This window comes from Podarcis cretensis (assembly GCF_951804945.1).
Source record: "Podarcis cretensis genome assembly, chromosome: 8".
NCBI lineage: Eukaryota > Metazoa > Chordata > Lepidosauria > Squamata > Lacertidae > Podarcis > Podarcis cretensis.
This window is the reverse complement of record NC_137177.1, coordinates 32617174-32636638: the sequence shown is the minus strand read 5'-3', so window position 1 is coordinate 32636638 and position 19465 is coordinate 32617174. Positions and strand designations below refer to the sequence as shown.

Sequence of the window (19465 nt, the reverse complement as noted above, 5' to 3'; positions counted from 1 at the left end):
TACCTCCACTGTTGGATTTACAAATTGACAAAAAATCCCAGGCAGTCGGACTGCCTAGACACCAGAACTGTCAGATTGCAAGACTTTGATATTTTGTTGCTGGAGCCAGTATCTGAGCCTAAATGGAACTGTTGCTTTGAACTGTTACATTCTGCACTTATTGAGACATTGTTATATATTGAGACCAACTCTGCCAAATATAACTGCTGAAGGTTTTCTAAGAAATTAAAGGCTGTTTGGACATTCTTTTTAAAGTATTGAAGTTTGGAAAATTTTAATAATCGATATTAACTAATTTGACTCCTTCCCTACAATACAAGTGGGCTCCCCCTAGAGGATTTTTGGATTTACAACTATACGTGACTTTCCTTTTGGTTTCCTTTCCTCCTATTTGGTTGTTTATCTTATGGGCTTGTGGACTCCCATAAGAACATACTCAGTTTGACCTTGACTCGTAGACAGAAGTGGAATGAGCGGCACTGGGAGACAAACAAGAGCGGGTAGAGGAAAAAAGCAAACAACTTTGAATTTACTTTCCCAGCCGCGTAGATCATCGGTCCCTGATGTTTTGGAACTAGAAGAAAGTGAGCAGCTGTCGGGTGAAGATATGGCAGCAGGTGGAACTGCTTCAGTATTAGACAAAATACTTGAAAAATTGGAAGGCTTAGATAAAAACGTGGATGAACAAACGTCAAAGATTGACCAGACCAGAGAATCTGTTAACAAGTTAACTGAACAAGTCACTTTGAACGCGCAAGCAATTAGCAACTTATCTGAATCCACGGTAGAAAATCGGAAATTGGCAGAGGAAGCCATCCAGAAAACTGCGGTATTGGAGCAAGAGGTGAGACCACTCCACAAGAAGGTTGGGGAACAACAGGCCTATCTGTCTATGATTGAACTTCGGGCTAGGGAAAATAATTTAAAATTGAGGTTTATACCAGAACTTGAACATGAACAAGGGAACTTAACTGAGTTTTTAACAAAAGAATTTTCCAAGTGGTGGCCTTTGGAGGAAGAAAAGGACTTTAAAATTGTGACTGCTTTCAGGCTTGGGAAATTTATAAGGAAGGACAAGCCCAGAGATTGTTTGATTACCCTGAGATCCAAGGAGGAAAGGGACAAAATACTAGGACTACACTACGGAAAGTCACTTGAAATTTTGAACAAAAGAGCAGAGATTTACAAGGACATTCCTAAACAACTTTTGGATCTTAGATCCACCTACCTTGAAGTAGTCAAGCTCTTGAGGAGCAACTTGATTATCTTTAGGTGGGAATTTCCACAAGGACTATCTTTTACGTTCAGGGGGAAGAAGGTGAAAATTAAAACAGATGAAGACAGAGACAAATTCTTGAATACCTACGGAGAGGACCTTCAGAAAGGAATTGAAAGACCTTCAGGGGCTGGATTACAGCTTGTACCTACACCTACACCTCCGGGGTCTGTAGACCAGGATAAAAAGATACCACCACCAGAACAATAACAGATTCTACCAGGATGTCTCTGCAACTTCTGAGCTGGAACATAAATGGCACCAACATTCCGGAGAAAAGGAGAAGGATATTTCATATTTTGAAAAAAGAACAATTGGACATTATTTGCTTGCAAGAAACACATGTGACTAGGCTACATAGAAAAGTGTTAATAAATAAAAGATTAGGCCAAGAATTTATCTCATCGGATCGAGTAAAGAAAAGAGGGGTGGTGATATATGTAAAAGAGAGCCTGTCACCAAAATTTTTATTTAAAGATGAACAAGGACGAATTTTGGCAATTGAGATCCAGACCCAAGGAGAAAAGTTTTTGTTATTAGGAATTTATGCGCCAAATGAGGGAAAATCGGAATTTTACAAGAAGCTGCATGAGATTATGCTGGACTATCTGGACTATGATAACATCATCATGATGGGAGATATGAATGGAGTGGTATCAACCAACATGGACAAGTCACATAGTCAAAACGTGACAAAAGACGGCAGACTACCGAAATCATTCTTTGAAATGACTGACAACATGGACTTGATTGACATTTGGAGAACAAAGAACCCTCTAGGAAGAGAAGGAACATTCTTTTCTGAAGCCCAACTGACATGGACAAGAATCGACCAAATTTGGATAACCAGAGGCCTGGCACCCAAGATAAAAAAAGTGGAAATCTGCCCAAAGACTTGCTCCGACCATAATGCGGTGAAGATGGATATGAGATTAATTCCAACCGGCTCCTTTAGATGGAGAATGAATGACAATTTGTTTAGAGATCAGGACATTATTAAAAAGGCCCCAAAAGCTTTGAAGGACTATTTTGAGATAAACCTGAACACTACGGTGGAAAAAAGAACTGTCTGGGACGCAAGTAAGGCGGTCATGAGGGGGTTTCTGATACAACAGAATACTATTAAGAAAAAAGTACAGAACGATAAGAAAGATAAGATCCTGGAGAAAATTAAAGAAGGTGAGAAGAAGTTAAGATCGAGACCGAAATCAAAGGAGATAGTAAGAGAAATCAAACATTATCAAGCACAATATTCAAAACTGATAAACCAGGAAGTGGAATGGAAAGTTAAGTTAATGAAACAAAGATCCTTTGAATCGGCAAATAAATGTGGAAAGCTGCTAGCATGGCAGCTGAAAAAGAGACAAAAGCTGAACACAGTAACAAGTTTAGAAATTGAGGGAAGAAATATTCAGAACCCAGTGGAAATCAGAAAGTGCTTCCAGAGATATTTCAAACAACTATACACTCAAGGGCCGCAAAATGAATCAGAGATAGAACAGTTTCTAAAGAAGAATGGTTTACCAAAGTTGTCTCTGCAGAACAGAACAATCCTGAATTATAAAATAACGCAATTAGAGATCGAGGAGGCCATTCAGAACATGCAACTGGGCAAGTCTCCAGGGCCAGATGGGCTTACCTCCAAATATTATAAGACATTGAAAGACTATTTGATACATCCATTAATGGAGGTTTGCAATGAAATTATGGAGGGGAAGAAGGCACCGGAGTCGTGGAAAGAAGCTTTCATCACATTGATACCCAAACTAGAAACTGAAAAGACACAACTTAAGAACTACCGCCCCATCTCCCTCCTAAATGTGGATTACAAAATATTTGCAGACATTTTAGCAAGTAGATTTAAAAAAGTTTTAAATGAAGTAATTCACAAGGACCAGGCAGGCTTTCTCCCAGGTAGACATTTGTTTGCAAACACGAGGAACATTATTGATATTTTGGAACTCTTGCAAACAAACATTAATACAAAAGCAGTTTTGATATTTATAGACACGGAGAAGGCCTTTGACAATATCTCCTGGAAGTTTATGAAGAAAAATTTGGAAGGATTGGGAGTGGGGCGGGGGTTTTACAATGGGATAGAGGCAATTTATTCAGAGCAAAAGGCAAAATTGATAGTCAACAATGTGGTGACAGAAGAGATTAGAATTGAAAAAGGAACACGACAAGGTTGCCCTATATCCCCTTTGTTATTTATATCGGTCCTAGAAGTGCTCTTGAATATGATCAGAGGAGATCGGTTGGTGGAAGGTATCCAGGTCGGAGCGAAACAATATAAACTGAAAGCATTTGCAGATGACCTAGTTTTGATTCTACAGGAGCCAGAGCCTAGTACTAAAAGGGTATTGCAATTGATTTATGAGTTTGGTCGAGTGGCGGGATTTAAACTTAATAAGCAAAAAACCAAGGTTTTAGAAAAAAATTTGACTTCTTCAGAATCAGAAAGGTTTCAGAAAGAGACAGAATTAAATGTGGTTAAAAAAGTAAGATACCTAGGGGTAAACATAACAGCGAAGAACAGGAACTTATTTAAAGATAATTATGAAAAATGTTGGTCTGAAATTAAAAGGGATCTAGATGTTTGGTCAAGATTGAAACTTTCCTTGACAGGATGTATTGCTGCTATTAAGATGAATGTATTGCCAAAAATGTTGTTTTTGTTTCAAACTTTGCAGATTGTGGACAAAATGGAGTGTTTGGGGAGGTGGCAGAGAGATATATCAAAATTTGTCTGGCAGGGCAAAAAGCCCAGAATTAAATTTAAGATATTAACTGATGCTAAAGAAAGAGGGGGCTTTGCCCTGCCAGACTTAAAGTTGTATTATGAATCAGCAGCTTTCTGCTGGTTGAAAGACTGGCTACTTCTTGAGAACACTGATGTTTTAGATTTGGAAGGATTCAACAATGCGTTTGGGTGGCATGCATATCTGTGGTATGACAAGGCTAAAATACATAAGAATTTCAAGAACCATGTTGTCAGAAAAGCAGTATTTAATGTCTGGTTGAAATATAAAGACTTATTGGAAAACAAGACCCCAAGGTGGTTATCACCAATGGAGTCTAAGGCCTTGAAAAAACTCAATATGGAGGCCAAATGGCCGAAATATTGGGAAATAATAGAAAAAGATGGAGATAACTGGAGGTTGCAGAGTATGGAGAAAATAAAAGATAAAGTGCGAGATTGGCTACATTATGCTCAGATTAAAGAAGTTTTTAAGTTGGACAAAAAGGTAGGATTCCAGGTGGAAAAATCAAAGTTAGAAACTGAACTGTTAGAACCCAGCTCTAAGATACTTTTAAGAATGTATAATTTGCTGTTAAAATGGAATACACAGGATGAAACGGTCAAATCAGCCATGATAAAATGGGCACAGGACATAGGGTACAACATCATGTTTGCTGACTGGGAAAAGTTATGGACCACAGGTTTGAGATTTACGGCATGTAATGCCTTGAAAGAAAATATTATGAAAATGATATACAGGTGGTACATGACCCCAGTCAAGCTTGCAAAGATATACCATGTGTCTGATAATAAATGTTGGAAGTGTAAAGAAGCTGAAGGAACATTCTTTCACCTCTGGTGGACTTGCCCTAGAGTGAAGGTTTTCTGGGAGATGATTTATAATGAACTGAAAAAGGTATTTAAGTATACCTTCCTTAAGAAACCAGAGGCCTTTCTCTTGGGCATTGTTGGTCAGAGTGTGCAAAAGAAGGATCGAACCTTTTTTATGTACGCTACAACAGCAGCAAGGATACTCATCGCTAAAAGCTGGAAAACTCAAGAATTACCCACACTGGAAGAATGGCAGATGCAACTGATAGACTATATGGAATTGGCGGAGATGACGGGCAGAATCCGAGACCTGGGAGAAGAACTGGTGGAGGAAGATTGGAAGAAATTCAAGGACTATCTACAAAAATATTGTAAATTGTATGATTGTTAAGAAAGATGTAAGATTAGCAAAAACATGGCTTCAACAAACTAGTTATAAAGAATATAAATTTAAATTTAATTGGAAGATGAAAAGATAAATTTTGGATAAGTAACATTTTATAATTAAGTTTCAATAAGACTATGTTAAATCTTAAAATTTGAGATATTAATATTGAAAAATTATATTATATGAATTAAACCAAGTTAATAACTTGCTGGTAAAATTTATGAGCTTAGAAAGCAGGAACAAGGGTTGTGAGGAAGTCCAAAGATGAATATGAAATGTGGATTTTGGAAAAGATTGTGTTATTATTTATGTATTTTATTGTTAAACTAAAATTTAATAAATATTATAAAAAAAAATGAATGCTATAGTACACAACCATCACAAACCACCTAAGGAAATGAGCTTGAACCATGGCATGACAGATTTCAAGCCCAGCAATGAACAGGAGGTTCGACAAAGAGACCACCAAGGTCCCTTTCAATGCTATGATTTCCCTGATAAGAACAATGCAAAAGAACGTTCTCCCTCTCTCTCCCTCTCTCTCTCACACACACATAACACCAGAACTCGTGAATATCAAATGCAGCTAAATGTTGGAAGATTCAGGACAGATAAAAGGAAGTAGAGTGCATTGTTAAACTTTGAAACACACTCTCCCAGGAGGCAGTGATGGCCGCCTACTTGGATGGCTTTAAAATAAGGCTGGCCTCCCTCCCCCCCCCCCCCCCCCCCCGCCAAGACAGTGTGTGGCCTGTGAGTTCTGTGTTGAAATACTCTTGCAGCCCACTTGGTACGAAAAGTTGGGCCACCCTGCCTTAGATACATGCTTTAGTTATTCGGCTTGTAGCAGTTTAATTTTGTTCAGAACACTTAATAATGTCCGTATCTGTGGCCATATCACGACTACACCATCCCCTAATGGAATAGCTCTGCCTGAAAACTGCTCCTTATAGACTAATTGCTTGACTTGGTAAAGACTCTAACATATGCAGGCAGAAAGTAGCAAGAGGAAGGAAACCAAAGAGAACTAGTTCCACCATATTTTTAAACTAACAAAGTTCCACATAAGGGGACCAGATCTCCATGCCTCTAGGTCCCTGAGCCAATTAGAATGGGGGAAGTCATGGATACAGATATGCACCAGAGCTTTGTCGCCTCATCTCAACCTATGCCTACTAACAGAGTTATTAACATTTAAAATAAGAGTCTTCAGAAGGTCTGAACTTACTCCATGTGTAGATTAGAGAGGCTTAAACAAAGGAAATGTAAATTTCATCCAGATGCCCTTTAGGACTGGCCTTAGAAAATCTTAAAATGCAGTTTGGACTTTTAAAAAATGGAAGCAAATAAATGTCAAATCTGATCAGTCCCTGTGAAAATAACTCACAGCCACATTCTAATAAAGCTAGGTGTTTGCATGTCAAAGTACTACATATGCAGCTGAGAGTAGGGAGGTTCAGATAATCCCCCACTCATTCAGGGGACGGGAGCAGGAGCCTCATGTGTCCACAGGAGCTAGCCATGCTTACCACTGCTGCCACACCTGGTAGCCACACAGCTCTTCTAGGAATTCCCTCCCCACATGGTTGCTGGCATTCATCTGCCTTGAGACACAATGGATTGCCCCTCTGGGTGAAGTCAAACCAGTGCAGAATCACTGTGGCTGTGGAGACTGGTAACTCATAACTGCTGCCTCCTGCATGGTTTTTGATGCATTAGCAACACCAAAGTGACCCCTCTGGGGCACAAGCCTGGGCAACGTATATGGAAGTCCTGAGCTGCCCAGGCAACAAGACACACCCCTGCCCCCAGCCTCACTGATGTGGTCTAAAGGAAAACAGAGCAATACATTTGGTATGTTTGGCAGAAGCCACCTTCTTGACCACTGGACCCACTATTGGTCTCATCCGTTCAATCTGCTGGAGCTTGTCTTCAAAAGACAAGGCAAGTGCCTAACCCACCAAGGGTTTGAGACCCATTGACTACCTCCACCTAGTTTAGCCAGCCAGTAGAAGCTGTTTCCTAAGGTGTGGCTGCTGTCATATGATGACAGCATCTAGGAGCCACACATGGGAGCTGGATGCAGGGTGGGGACCAAAGGTGAACAAACTACCCCAGAAGGAGCATGATAATAATACTACTGTTCCCCATCACCACATACATTCCACATGACCCAGAGGATGTACCCAGAACTCTGTTTCACTCACTGTGACACAGAAGGGAGTTTCATCTGAAACCTTCTACTTTCCTTGAGCAATCCACTGCTGCCTCCTGGACTACTGAAGAGACAGGCTGTTTTTACATCAAAACAGCAGTTGCTGCACTTTGGAAGGTCACACATTGCTTTCTGACAATCTCTGGGGTTAAACTGAAGAAATGCAAGTTTTGCTCGTTTGTTGCATGACTCAGCTGCATGTTGCTCTGACTGACTGGCAGCTTTGACAACAGAATACCACCTTCTTATCCTTGTCCTCCCACCAGTTTTTCAACCTCTTAAAATTAAATTGGTCATGTTTTAGTTGTTTCATTCTTTCCCTTCAGTATGAATGTTGTGGCTGCAACCTGAATAAAGAAATGTGAAATTGATTAATCATATGCATTTGGTTGAGTGGCTGATTGATATATCAGTAAGATTAGCATATGGGTTGAAACAATATTTCTGAATCAAGAAGACCCTTTTTCAATGTAAGCAGACATTCTTTTAGAAGGCTAGGTAAAGGTAAAGGGACCTGACATTTAGGTCCAGTTGTGACCGACTCTGGGGTTGCAGCGCTCATCTCGCTTTACTGGCCAAGGGAGCTAGCGTTCAGTTTCCGGGTCATGTGGCCAGCATGACTAAGCTGCCTCTGGTAAAACCAGAGCAGCACATGGAAACACCCTTTACCTTCCTGCCAGAGCGTTACCTATTTATCTACTTGCACTTTGACATGCTTTCGAACTGCTAGGTTGGCAGGAGCAGGGAACGAACAATGGGAGCTCACCCCATCGCGGGGATTCGAACTGCCGACCTTCTAATCGGCAAGCCCTAGGCTCTGTGGTTTAGACCACAGCGCCACCTGTGTCCTTTTTAGAAAGCTAGTTATCTTTAAATAGTACTTTGCAGCCATTGTGGCAGACCTTCAGTAGCGCAGGTGCTTTTTGGACAAGCGCATCCACAAAGGACTCCTCATACTGAGTCACGGAGGATCAGTGTCACTTCTGTTTTGTCAGCAGTGGGTGCACTAGCAGAAGGCGCTGGAGATACTCACATATTCACACACCCTCCTGATTTTCCAGGAACAGTCCCAGAATTATGAAAACCATTTGACTTGATCCCAGAATGTAACTTTTTCCTCACCAGCAGCACCACTGCCAAGCTTGGGGAGGAAGATGAGCCAGAGCTTGTCCCGAATGATGATAATGGCCACGGCTAAGAAGGAACACCCTGTTGTCTCTCCATGACCGCAGCAGCTGGCCTCCTCCCTTGGAAGCTCATGGCAGCTGCTGGAGAGTGGGCCATCACCGGACTTCCGGTCGGCGCCAGCGCTTAATGGCGGTCCGAGCCTCGAGCTCCGAGGCAGGACTGCTTCGTTAGTTCGGGTCTTACCCGCTACGGCAAGCGGGGGACCCCTAAAATCACAGGCGCGGAGCCTGTGAACAAAGGAGATTCGGTGGGCACCTTTTGCGCCCCCCGGCACTGTGAGGGAGCCTTTTTAAAGGCTTCTGAGCGGCATCGGGGTAAGCGCGGTGCTGAGAGTCGTCACCCAGCTAGCGGAGTGAAGCCGCGTCGCCATGAGCGGAGAGCGCCGATTCCTTCCTGCAATTGGAATTTGACCACAGCACCCGTGAGTAAGATCGAAAAAGTAACGGGACATTAAATAAGAAATTCGGCTGAAAACGGGAAAGGCATAAATTAAGGAAGTCTGCCTCCCCGGAACCGCAGAAGAGATAAAGCAACGAAAATCAAGCTGCATTTAAAGGGAACCTTTCTATTTTTTTTAAGCTGTCAAACTGACATCGGACTTAAAACTTCCCCCCAGATTGGCAGGAGGAGGGGGGAAGAGACTGGAACGCTGTTAACCTGCTGGAAAATTATTGGAAAATTAAGATCTTCCATTGCCAAATCCCCCTGGGTCGGGCTGCCCAAATAAGACACCGGGACGTGGACTGTCAAACTTTGCGAAGTGGGGGTTTGCTTGTAACAAAGTTACCGGACCCTAGAATTATTCTGTTGCATTTTGGCCACATAGAAGATAGAGACGTTACAGTTTGGATATTGGAAACTTTTGGTTACTGTTATACTTCCTTGCTTCTTTGTTTTTCTTTATCCTTGCCACTTGGATACAATTGAATGCTCCCTCTAGAGGGTTTCAAGTGAAACTGTTGCACTTGGAAAAGTAACAGTGGGATTTTCCACTTGGAAATCAACTCTGTGAAAACGACCTTGAGGATATGAGTGCCCCTACAGAAGAGATAGTAACAAGGCTGAAAGCAAAACAATCTCACAAGAAAAGGGGCTCTATATCAGGAACTGTTCCAGCTGCACAGGAAAAAACACCAGCTTCCATGGATCCTATGACTCAGGCACTACTTAAAATAAATCAATCCCTGGAAGCATTGACAAAGCTATCGACAGAGAACTCCAAAAAACTAACTGAGTTGACAACAAGATTGGATGTGAATACAGCTAGTGTTAAATCTAACACAGATTCTATAAATAGATTAATTCAGGAAAATTCAGAAACACGAAAGATTGCAGAAAGTGCAAAAATAACGGCTGAAGAGACAAGGGAAAAGTTCGGGCCTATTATTAAAAAAGTGAATGAGCATGATGCAGCCCTCTCCTTACTGGAACTTCAACGTAAAGAGAAGAACTTAAAACTTAGATTGGTGCCTGAAGGGGAAGGGGACAACCTTGTGAAATTTCTTACAGAGAACATTATAACTTTTTGGCAGGAGGAATGGGAGGAAGAGGATGAATTTGAGATAACATCAGCTTTTCGATTGGGTAGAAAACAGGATAAAAAACCAAGGGATTGTCTAATTACACTGAGATCAAAAAAAGAAAGAGATAAAATATTGAATCTGCATTATCAAAAGGCATTGGTGATCCAAAATTGTCAGATACAGATTTTTAAGGACATCCCCAAATATATTTTAGAGGTGAGAACATATTATAAAAGCCTAGCAGATCTGCTGAAGAAAAACACCATACCATTCAGATGGGAGTTTCCACAAGGATTGTCCTTTAACTTTAAAGGAAGGAAGATTAAAATAAAAACAATTCAGGACAAAGAACAATTTCTGGAGAGATACCTGGAGGATTTGCAGAAAGGAACCGTGGAGGAGAGGGAACCGCCTGATATAGCAAATTTGTCATTTGGACTTTTACCACCACCATCGGAGGAAGAGCAGAAGCTTGGAGCAGTTGGAGGAACAGCTACTTAAATACTTAAATACAAAATGTCTCTGCAACTCCTTAGTTGGAACTGTAACGGTTTGAACCTTCCTCGGAAAAGACGACAGGTTTTTCACATTTTGAAGAAAGAACAATTAGATATAATATGTTTGCAAGAAACCCATATTGCCAGGATACACAGGAAATTACTGATAAATAAGAGACTTGGTCAAGAATTTATCTCATCAGACAAAGTAAAGAAAAGAGGTGTGGTGATCTATGCAAAGGAAAAGTTGGTTCCAAAATTGATATTTAAAGATGAACAAGGAAGATACCTGGCAATTGAAATACAAATTCAAGGAGAAAAGATACTAATTGTGGGAGTTTATGCCCCAAATGAAGGGAAGGCCGAATTCTTCAGGAAGTTGCATGAGACATTAGTTGACTTTTTAGATTATAAAATCCTAATGATGGGAGACATGAATGGAGTTGTCTCAACAAACATGGACAAAGCACAGAGACAAGTGATTTCAAAAGAAGGGAGACTACCAAAGATCTTTTTCGAAATGACTGAAACAATGGACTTGATTGATATTTGGAGAACAAAGAATCCTCTAGAGAGGGAGGGAACTTTCTTCTCTGAAGCAAAAATGACATGGACAAGAATAGACCAAATTTGGATTTCTAGCAGTCTGGCGCTAAGAACAAAAAAAGTAGAAATATGTCCAAAAACGTGCTCCGACCATAACGCGGTGAAGATGGAGATGAAACTAACAACAACTGGATCCTTTAGATGGAGAATGAATGACACCCTATTTAAGGATGAAGAGATCCACAAGAAGGCCCTTAAAACATTAAAAGATTACTTTGAGATCAACAGGAAAACAGATGTGGAAAAAAGAATAATCTGGGACGCAAGCAAAGCCGTGATGCGAGGTTTCCTATTTCAACAAAATTCTATAAAGAGGAAGCAACAAAATGAGAAGAAGGAAAAAATTTTAGAAAAAATAAAAGAAGGAGAGAAGAAGTTGAGGTCTAAACCAAAGTCCCATGAGATTTTGAGAGAAATAAAGTTTTATCAGATGCAGTACATGGAGCTTATGAACCAACAAATAGAATGGAAGATAAAGCAAATGAGACAAAGAACTTTTGAATCAGCGGATAAATGTGGGAAACTTCTGTCATGGCAACTGAAAAAAAGGCAGAAAATGAATACTGTAACAAGTCTAGAAATGGATGGAAAAATTATCCACAAACCCAATGAGATCAACAATTGTTTTCAAAGTTTTTTTAAGAAATTGTATGCACAAGGGCCAATCAACGAACAAGAAATAGAAGAATTCATCAGAAAATACGGTCTACCAAAAATTCCAGAACAAAGTAAAAGGATCTTAAATGAGGAAATAACAGAACAAGAAATAGAGGGTGCCATTCAAAACATGAAATTGGGGAAATCACCAGGACCAGACGGCCTGACGGCCAAATACTACAAAATGCTGAAAGAATGGCTGATACAACCATTGAAGGAAGTTTGCAATGAAATTTTGAAGGGGAAAAAGGCACCTGAATCGTGGAAAGAGGCTTTCATCTCACTTATACCGAAAACAGAGACTGAGAAGAACCAGGTTAAAAACTACCGCCCTATATCTTTACTCAATGTGGATTACAAAATTTTTGCAGACATTTTGGCAAAAAGATTGAAAAGAGTGTTAGCAGAAGAGATTCATAAGGACCAAACAGGCTTTCTCCCAGGTAGACATATGTCAGACAATGTGAGAAACATTATAGACATTTTGGAGCTGCTGGACGTTGACATTAACAGGAAAGCAGTTTTGATTTTTGTGGACGCGGAGAAAGCCTTTGACAACATTTGTTGGACCTTTATGAAAAAGAATCTCCAAGGGATGGGGGTAGGCCAAGGTTTTGAAAACGGTATAGGTGCAATATATTCTCAACAAAAGGCCAAATTAATTGTAAATAACGTGGTAACAGAAGAAATACCTATAGAAAAAGGTACACGACAGGGTTGCCCAATATCCCCTTTGCTTTTTATATCAGTCCTGGAGGTTTTGTTAAACATGATCAGAAAGGACCAGTTGGTTAAAGGAGTTCAGGTCGGAGTTAGACATTACAAATTAAGAGCATTTGCAGATGATCTGGTATTGACCTTGCAACAGCCAGACACTAGTACTAAAAGAGTATTAGAACTAATTGAAATATTTGGTCGAGTAGCAGGTTTTAAATTGAATAGACAAAAAACGAAAGTGTTGGAAAAAAATTTAACAATGGAAGAAAGAGAGAGTTTTCAGAATGAAACAGGTTTGGAAATAACAAAAAGGGTAAAATACCTGGGGGTAAACTTAACATCCAAGAATGTGAACTTATTTAAGGATAATTATGAAAAATGTTGGTCAGAAGTTAAAAAGGATCTGGAAATATGGTCAAGGTTGAAACTCTCCTTGTTAGGCCGAATCGCTACTATTAAGATGAATGTATTGCCTAGAATGTTGTTCTTATTCCAGACGTTGCAGATTGTGGATAAGATGGACTGTTTCAAGAAGTGGCAGAAAGACATATCAAAATTTGTCTGGCAGGGCAAAAAGCCCAGAATTAAATTTAAGATTTTAACTGACGCAAAGGATAGAGGGGGGTTTGCCCTGCCGGACTTAAGACTTTATTATGAATCAGCAGCTTTCTGCTGGTTGAAACACTGGCTACTTCTTGAGAACGCTGACATTTTGGATCTGGAAGGGTATGACAATAGTTTTGGCTGGCATGCATACTTATGGTACGACAAGGTAAAGGTGTATAAAAGTTTTAAAAACCATATTGTAAGGAAAGCATTGTATAACGTTTGGATTAGATATAAAGATTTGTCGGAAAGTAAAACCCCCAGGTGGGTGTCACCAATGGAAGCTAGGGAAGTAAAAAAGCTTAATATGGACTCTAAATGGCCAAAATATCATGAGATTTTAGAATATGATGGCGAAAGGGTGAAACTTCAGAGTTATGAGAAACTAAAGCCTATGGTTCGAGATTGGTTGCACTACCATCAGATAAATGAGACGTTCAAACAGGACAGGAAAATAGGATTTCAGAAAGAGAAGTCAAAATTAGAAACAGAATTGCTGGAACCCAATACTAAGAACTTATCAAAAATGTATAACTTGCTGTTAAAATGGAATACACAGGATGAAATGGTGAAATCAGCTATGATTAAATGGGCACAAGATATCGGTCATGATATCATGTTTGCTGACTGGGAACAGTTATGGACCACCGGTATTAAATTTACTGCATGTAATGCCTTAAAGGAAAATATTATGAAAATGATTTACCGGTGGTACATGACCCCAGTCAAGCTTGCAAAAATATATCATTTGCCTAGTAATAAGTGTTGGAAATGTAATGAGACTGAAGGCACTTTCTACCACCTCTGGTGGACCTGCCCAAAGGTTAAAGCTTTCTGGGAAATGATCTATAATGAAATTAAGAAGGTCCTTAAGTGGACTTTTCCTAAGAAACCAGAGGCTTTCCTCTTGGGCATGGTGGGCCAAGTGGTGTCAAGGAAGGATAGGATTTTCTTTATGTATGCCACTACAGCAGCAAGAATTCTACTGGCAAAGTATTGGAAGATGCAAGAATTACCTACTCTGGAAGAATGGCAAACAAAGGTGATTGACTTTATGGGACTGGCCGAGATGACGGGCAGAATCCGGGACCAAGGGAAAGAGACAGTGGAAGAGGACTGGAAGAAATTCAAAATATATCTTAAAAATAATTGCAAAATTGAGGAATGTTAAGATGTCAGGGGGTAAGAAGTAAAGAATTGCAGCAGTAAATAAAAAACTTAAGAAACTTTTGATGAAAGGGAATTAAGACAATGGACCTAAGGGTTGCTAAAGAATTATTAAACAAGGATGCAGGGATGGGGAGGTATGGGGAAGTCAAAGAAAAAAGGGTATGAACCGATGAGCTTGAAGTTATACTGTTTTATATTGTTCTTTATTATTTGTGTGGAAAATTAATAAAAATTATTATTAAAAAAGAAAAAAAGAAAAAAAAGAGAGTGGGCCATCACCAAGGCCAAGGCCCACATGACATGCCGGCTCTGAAGGGGCAGGCAGAGGGCAGAGCTGCCCTTGGTGGGAAGAAAGGGGGAGCAGAGCATAACTTGTCTTGATTGGGGTGGGGGAATGTTTTGTGTGTCCTTGTCTAATCTTGCCCTTTCTAAAATTCATTCATTGGTGTGTGTTTTTGTTTTGTAAATCTACCAAAGGAAAAAAATAAAATCAGGGTTAAGGGGTTTTCTCAAGATGGTGGAGGACATGTCTGCTGTGTCCCATTGGTATAGTGGTGGTGGCACTGTTAGAATTCCTGCTCCATGATTGCAGTCATGGGATTTTTGTCTATCACATGACGGTATATGTTTTGACTCCACAGAGTGGGAAGTGAAGGAGACAGGATGTTTGTGTTCCTGTGTTCCATGAAGTGGGACTATTGTCCTTTGCTCTTTTTCTCTTTGCTGTCTGATGCTAGAGAGAGAGCGTACCATGTTGCAGTGCTCTGTGTGTGTTTATATGTAAATAGAGTAGATTAGCCAAAATGCTGAGTTGCTGAGGTCTGTCACACAAACTGCAAACACTCTGCGGATCCCTAAGTGTGCCGATGTCTGTTGATATTGGTTGCTGTGATGTTTGGGCAGAAGAAAACTTTTGAAGCTCCCGAATGAACGACCAGGAGGGAGAGAATATGCCAGTCGGGCATGTGTTGCTGCCAGGGTCGTACTTGAGTGTAGGGCAAGCTCCTGACAGGCACTTGCCCTTCTTCTGATAGGAAATGCTCTGTGGGGCAGGGGACACAAAAAATGGGGAGCTAAGGAGGGTCAGTTGGGGGAAGAGTGATTAATGTCCCTATTTTCATCTGAGGAATGTTGGAGGGTATGTACTCAGTGAGTGGGCTATGAGGGACTGGTGGGACTGAAGCAACCATGGATGAGAAGGAGTCAACTCAGTTGTATCTCATGCTTCCACCAGTGAGCATTGAATGGGGAGCATACCCTTCCCTGTCTGCCACCTCAGTCAAGTGGCTCAATGAAGCTCATAGTAGGCCTCACTCTGCCTCCAGATGTTGTTGGACTCCAGCTTCCACTACCCCTGAGCATTGGCCCTGCTGACTGGGCCTGAGATCCAACAACATCTGGAGGGCCAAAGGTATCCTACTCATGGATTAACTGATTAAACACTCTAACTTTTTTCCCCAGACACAGCCTGCTAAACGAGCATTAAACTGAATACAGCATGCATTTGTTTTTTAAAAAGGTTGACATTAAAAAAGGTGGACAGCCTGTCAGAATGATGTAGGGATAATGTGCAAGAGACAACTGAGCCAGTATTGGAACGAGGACTAAGTATGTGTCTCTCTTTTACAGTGAACACACAGGAAGGAAAAGCAGATACAACTGCTGTGCAAATGTGAGTTTTAAAACTGAAACTGCAATTTGGATTGTCCCTAAGATGCACCGTACTGGGAACTCCAAAGAGATCTCAAGGTCATCATCATTTTACATACGATTTTCATCCTGGTGCAAAGGGGACGTCTGAAAAAGCATTAGGAGACCACAGAAAGGTCCAAACCTAGGTGGGATCAATTCCCAAATCTTTCAAGTCACCCCCTCCACTTCACACCTCCTTCAACATCTGAGGATGTTTGAAATGAATTGGTTCCTAGTCCTAAAGAGAATTCTAACACCAAATTCTTCTTGGTGTTTTTTTTCTTTCTTTAAAAAAAACATCATTATGCTTAGCTTATCAGTAAGTAGGATGGATTGGTTCATTAACACATCAAAGGTACAGTATAGCTGCTACTTTCTTTATCCAATGGACAGACCACCATCAACCATCAGAGCACCAGACAGTCATGGTAGACAGCATGCTGCCCAGCTAAGTGCTTCAAAACATTGAACCAGAAATCAGCACAAAAAGCTCTGAAACTTTATTAAGCCCAGCTTGTTGTTTTATAGAACTGCTCCTTCTTTATTTGCCTTATGATAAAGAACAAACCTTCCCATCACTGCATTTAGCTTTCCCTGACTTGTTACTCATGCCCTCCACGCAAACAACAGCACAGCCAAGAGGCAGCGGTTTATAAATTATAATGCAATTCTGTCATGCACACGGTATTAATGTGCTTATTTTAAAAAACAAAAAACCTCGTTCCTCTGCTATGATGAACTGTTGTTGGTATTAACCAGGATGTGGTGCGGAATTCATACTGATTTCCCATTTACTGCAAAACACTCCCTCAATTTATTTTAAATGTCACTTCACCATATATTCATCAGGTATGCTGTAGAGGTGATTGTAATTAATTTCACATCGTACTGACATGGCTAGCATACATAATCCTCAGGGAAGGGTACTAAGAGCACTTGCTTGTCTGCAAGCCAAGGCAGGCAGGGTGAACACCAAATCAGCCTCTCTGTGATGGATAGAAAGATATAGAGACAGACAGAGATGCAATCCATGTCTCTCTATATCAGGCATAGGCAAACTCGGCCCTCCAGATGTTTTGGGACTACAGCTCCCATCATCCCTGACCACTGCGAGCATATAGTTAGAGCATATTGTCCAGGCTCCCACTCTCATTCATAGCACTTTGACTCTCAACTCGATTATTCCCAAAGACTTTATTCCATAAGTTAAGCACAGGGGTCAGCAAACTTTTTCAGAAGGCTGGGTCCACTGTTCCTCAGATCTTGTAGGGGGCAGGACTATATTTTGAAGGGAAAAAAGAACAAATTCCCATGCCCCATAAATAACCCAGAGATGCATTTTCAATAAAAGGACACATTCTACTCATGTAAAAGCATGCTAATTAATAGACCATCTGCGGGCCGGATTTAGAAGGCGATTGGGCCAGATCCGGCCCCCAGGCCTTAGTTTGCCTACCCAAGAATTAGGGCATGGTTTAAACATAACTCTAAGATACACTGATAGGCACAAGCTGAAAACTTTGTCTCAACACTGGACATGCTCCTTGGGCTTCTCTTTTGAAGAGCGGGGTGGGCACAGGGCATGATTCACATCTTAAGAGATGGGATTGTGCAAGCAAGTAGGCTTTCCTGTGAGTGGGATGAACCTGTTCAGTGGCATATTTAACAGTGGTGGACCTTAGGGTCTCAAATTTCAGCAGCTCCCTCAACACCAGAATTTGGTGCCCCTACACCTCTCACACTCCATATGCTTTTGTGACCAACATAACACACTCAGCCAACATATTTTTGATTGCCCTAAGCTCCTCTGATCTTATTACTAACATAAAACTTCTTCTCTGTTACCAAATAAAAAACAAAGATATCAGTATAATAAAGGATCATTAATCTATTGCCTATTTGCTTGGAGATATCTTTAACTGAAGATTAGAAGAAAATTATTGTCTTGTCATCTTGGATGTCACGCTTCTAGTTATTTTACTCACATGTAAAGTTCCATTTTGAAAAATTGTTGCCAGATAATGAAACTTCGGAAAATTGTATTTAAAATGTTACAGAGCATATTAACAATAGATGAAAATGAAAAATGGGTTGACATTTCCATGGAATTACTCAACATTTTGATTCTTTCTTACACATACACATAATTTGTCAATTTAGCCATTGTTCTGTGTGTGTGTGTGTGTGTGTGTGTGTGTGTGTGTGTAGACTGATAGATAAACATATACAGTAGATGGAGTTTCTTTGTTGTTGTTTTTTTAAAAAATGTAAGGAAAGGAGTATTAGTCCAATTTTAGATTCAAAGCAAAAATATAGTTATATACCCCCCCCCCAAAGCATATTAGGGTTGTGAACAGTAATGTAAAAACAAAAAAACCCCACAATTAAAACCAGGACATAACTGCAGCAAAATACAGGACAAAGTACATAATTCACAGAATTACCCTTAAGAAAAAAGACAATGGTTTTGAGTTGCAAAACATAATTTGTCCCAGAAAACCCAAATGGATCTTGACCTCCTGTACAGAAGCAAAGGCTGAACACCGAAAGCTGACCTACCTTCATAGTTTGCCTGAAATCCTTGAGCACTGACAGCATAATCGCTTACAAGCCACAAGGACAGCACCACCCCAGTACTCACGATGGGAGGAGGCAGTTGGAATCCTGTTAACCTGAAAGAGATCACAATGGGAAGAATCACACCGGGCACTTCCTATTAAACATGTAACACAGAACCATCCTGTTACCAACCTGCCCAACCATCTCCTGCCTTCCTTTTAAGTGAAGGTGTAATACTGTAAAACAGGGATTACTCAGATTGTGGCACAGCCTGACCTCTTGTCTTTGCACTACCTGTGCAACATGACTGCCACCCACAATGGTTGGGTCCCCTTTAAACTCTCCCCAGACCATAACTCTCCCCAGGCCACATCCCTCAGCAGCCCCTACTTTGCACTCTCTGTGGATGCTTTTGCCTGGATGGAATGTGCCCTTGAACTCTGATCATGTTTCTTGCCTGTCTGGAAGGAGAGAGGGGGGAGGGGTTTGTGCAAGTGTGTGTAGAAACAAGGCAAAATTTACATTTATTGTTCCATCCACTTTTGCCCTTGCCCTTCCCCCCCCCCACTGGCATTTGGCCCCAGAAAGAGGCCCAGAAGGGAATCTACCTCTCAGAATGAAAAAAAGATTGCCTACCCAAGAGCTATAGTAGATGAACAAAAAGGTTGACAATTACAGCAGCTTCATATGTTCATTCACACTGATAAAAAAGCAACACTTATGTCTTTGCCATCAAAGTAACTCATAGGGCAGGCTCAATGAGCTTGACAAAGGCTGACTCGATATGTGAATTAAAG

General features: G+C 40.7%; 1 protein-coding gene across 3 annotated transcripts in view; it reads right to left on the bottom strand.

Moving 5' to 3' along the window:
• The window catches only part of CSMD2 (CUB and Sushi multiple domains 2), a 519932-nt gene that overhangs the window by 404036 nt on the left and 96431 nt on the right, over positions 1-19465 (bottom strand). For all 3 annotated transcript variants that reach the window (XM_079985202.1, XM_079985205.1, XM_079985206.1), the window contains exon 3: positions 18669-18781. In XM_079985202.1, the coding sequence (XP_079841328.1) occupies positions 18669-18781 (113 nt within the window). The remainder of the gene's footprint in view (positions 1-18668; positions 18782-19465) is intronic.